Raw genomic sequence first — 1642 nt, 5'->3', positions numbered from 1 at the left:
CCCCCCCCCCTGCCGCGGTCCCATATATGTGTCGCACTCGCTGCGGAGGGCGCGCCGCCTTTCACTAACCTCCTTCCCCCGGCCGGCGCTTGCCAGGCGAATACTTCTCCGGCGAGAAGGCCCTCACTCGCGTGGAGAAGAATGCCAACCTGCAGGAGTGGTTCCTCGGCCTGGCGCGGCAGATCGAGCTGATGGACCCGAGCAACGCCACGGCCTCCGGACGCTTCATCGACCAGCTAATCAAGGCCATTGACCAGGTGCTGGAGCTGCACCAGCTGGACACGGACCTCACGGCGCGGGCCTTCATGATCGAGACCAAGCACGCCATCGTGCAGATGATGCGCACCATCAACATCCGCTCGGACATTCTGACCACCATCGAGGTGGTGGCCGATGTGTCGTACATCTGGGGCGCCATCGCCTTCCGTTTTGTGCCGATCTTCCAGGACTTGACCAAGCGGTGCGGACCTGCTTCTTCCTCTCTCTCTCTCTCTCTCTCTCTCTCTCTCTCTCTGCCCCTCCTCTTTGCTGCCCCTGGGTCCCTGCTTTGGCTCCTAACTCCGTACATGCACCTCCTTCTTCGCTTCCCCTCTTGCCCATGCACACGTACACGCGCGCCACAGGGCCCCCTCCACCGTCATCAAGCTGCGGGCCCTCTTCCTGAAGCTGGTGTCCATCCTGAGCAAGCCGCTGGCCCACATCGAGGAGACCAAGAGCTCGGACATTGTATCCGTGTCGGAGTACTACTCCGGCGAGCTGGTGGAGTATGCGCGCAAGGTCCTGCAAGTCATCCCGCGCGAGATGTTCACCCTGCTGCGGCAGATCGTCGAGCTGCAGACCACCCAGCTCCGGGACGTGCCAGTGCGCCTGGACAAGGACATCCTCCGGGAGGCGGCGCAGCTGGACGAGCGGTACCGCCTGGCCGGGCTGACGCACTCGGTGGCCGTCTTCACCGAGGGCATGCTGGCCATGGAGCGCACCCTGGTCGGTGTGATCGAGGTGGACCCGAGCGAGCTGCTGGAGGAGGGCATCCGCCGTGAGCTGGTCGACCAGGTGACCCGCGCCATGAACCAGGCGCTGGTGTTCCCGGCGCCTGGGCACAGCAGCCGCAAGCTGGACACCTTCGATCGGACCATGCTCAACCTGCGGGTGCATCTGAATGGCTTCCAGCGGTCCTTCGAGTGTGCGTGTGCCCCGTCTCCCGTGTCGTCTTCGCCGCCCCTCGGTGTTCCCCTGCTCCTCCTCCTCCTCGCCCGGCCGGCATGTGCCCACACACGCGCCTGTCGACATTCGCGTGCACTCACACACACACACACACATATGCTTGTCCCCCCCGCCCTCCCCCCCCTCTGCGGCCCTCTTTCCCCTCTTTTTTCCTCCCTGTCGCCGGCCCCGCCGCTCGCAGACATCCAGGACTACCTGAACATCTATGCCTTCCGCATTTGGCAGGAGGAGCTCTTCCGCATCATCCACTACTACGTCGAGCGCGAGTGCAACACCTTCCTCCGGAAGCAGATCTCCTCCTGGGACTCGATTTACCAGTCGCGCGAGATCCCCATCCCGCACCCGGACTCCACCCTGCCCGGGCCGGATGGGTATGCACCCCCGCGGCCACACAGGCCCCATGTCTTCCCCCCCCCCC

At 64.7% G+C, this 1642-nt stretch overlaps 1 protein-coding gene across 1 annotated transcript in view; it reads left to right on the top strand.

Annotated features, from left to right (window-relative positions):
- The window catches only part of H696_05819 (hypothetical protein), a gene marked incomplete at both ends in the record, with an annotated part of 9948 nt that overhangs the window by 5226 nt on the left and 3080 nt on the right, over positions 1–1642 (top strand). Inside the window, 3 exons of the mRNA XM_009499620.1 lie at positions 97–460; positions 624–1183; positions 1406–1595. Coding sequence (XP_009497895.1) covers positions 97–460; positions 624–1183; positions 1406–1595 — 1114 coding nt within the window. The remainder of the gene's footprint in view (positions 1–96; positions 461–623; positions 1184–1405; positions 1596–1642) is intronic.

Source organism: Fonticula alba, assembly GCF_000388065.1.
Source record: "Fonticula alba strain ATCC 38817 unplaced genomic scaffold supercont2.14, whole genome shotgun sequence".
Classification (NCBI taxonomy): Eukaryota; order Rotosphaerida; family Fonticulaceae; genus Fonticula; species Fonticula alba.
Note: the sequence above shows the minus strand (reverse complement) of the source record. Positions and strands in the feature narration are given on the sequence as shown.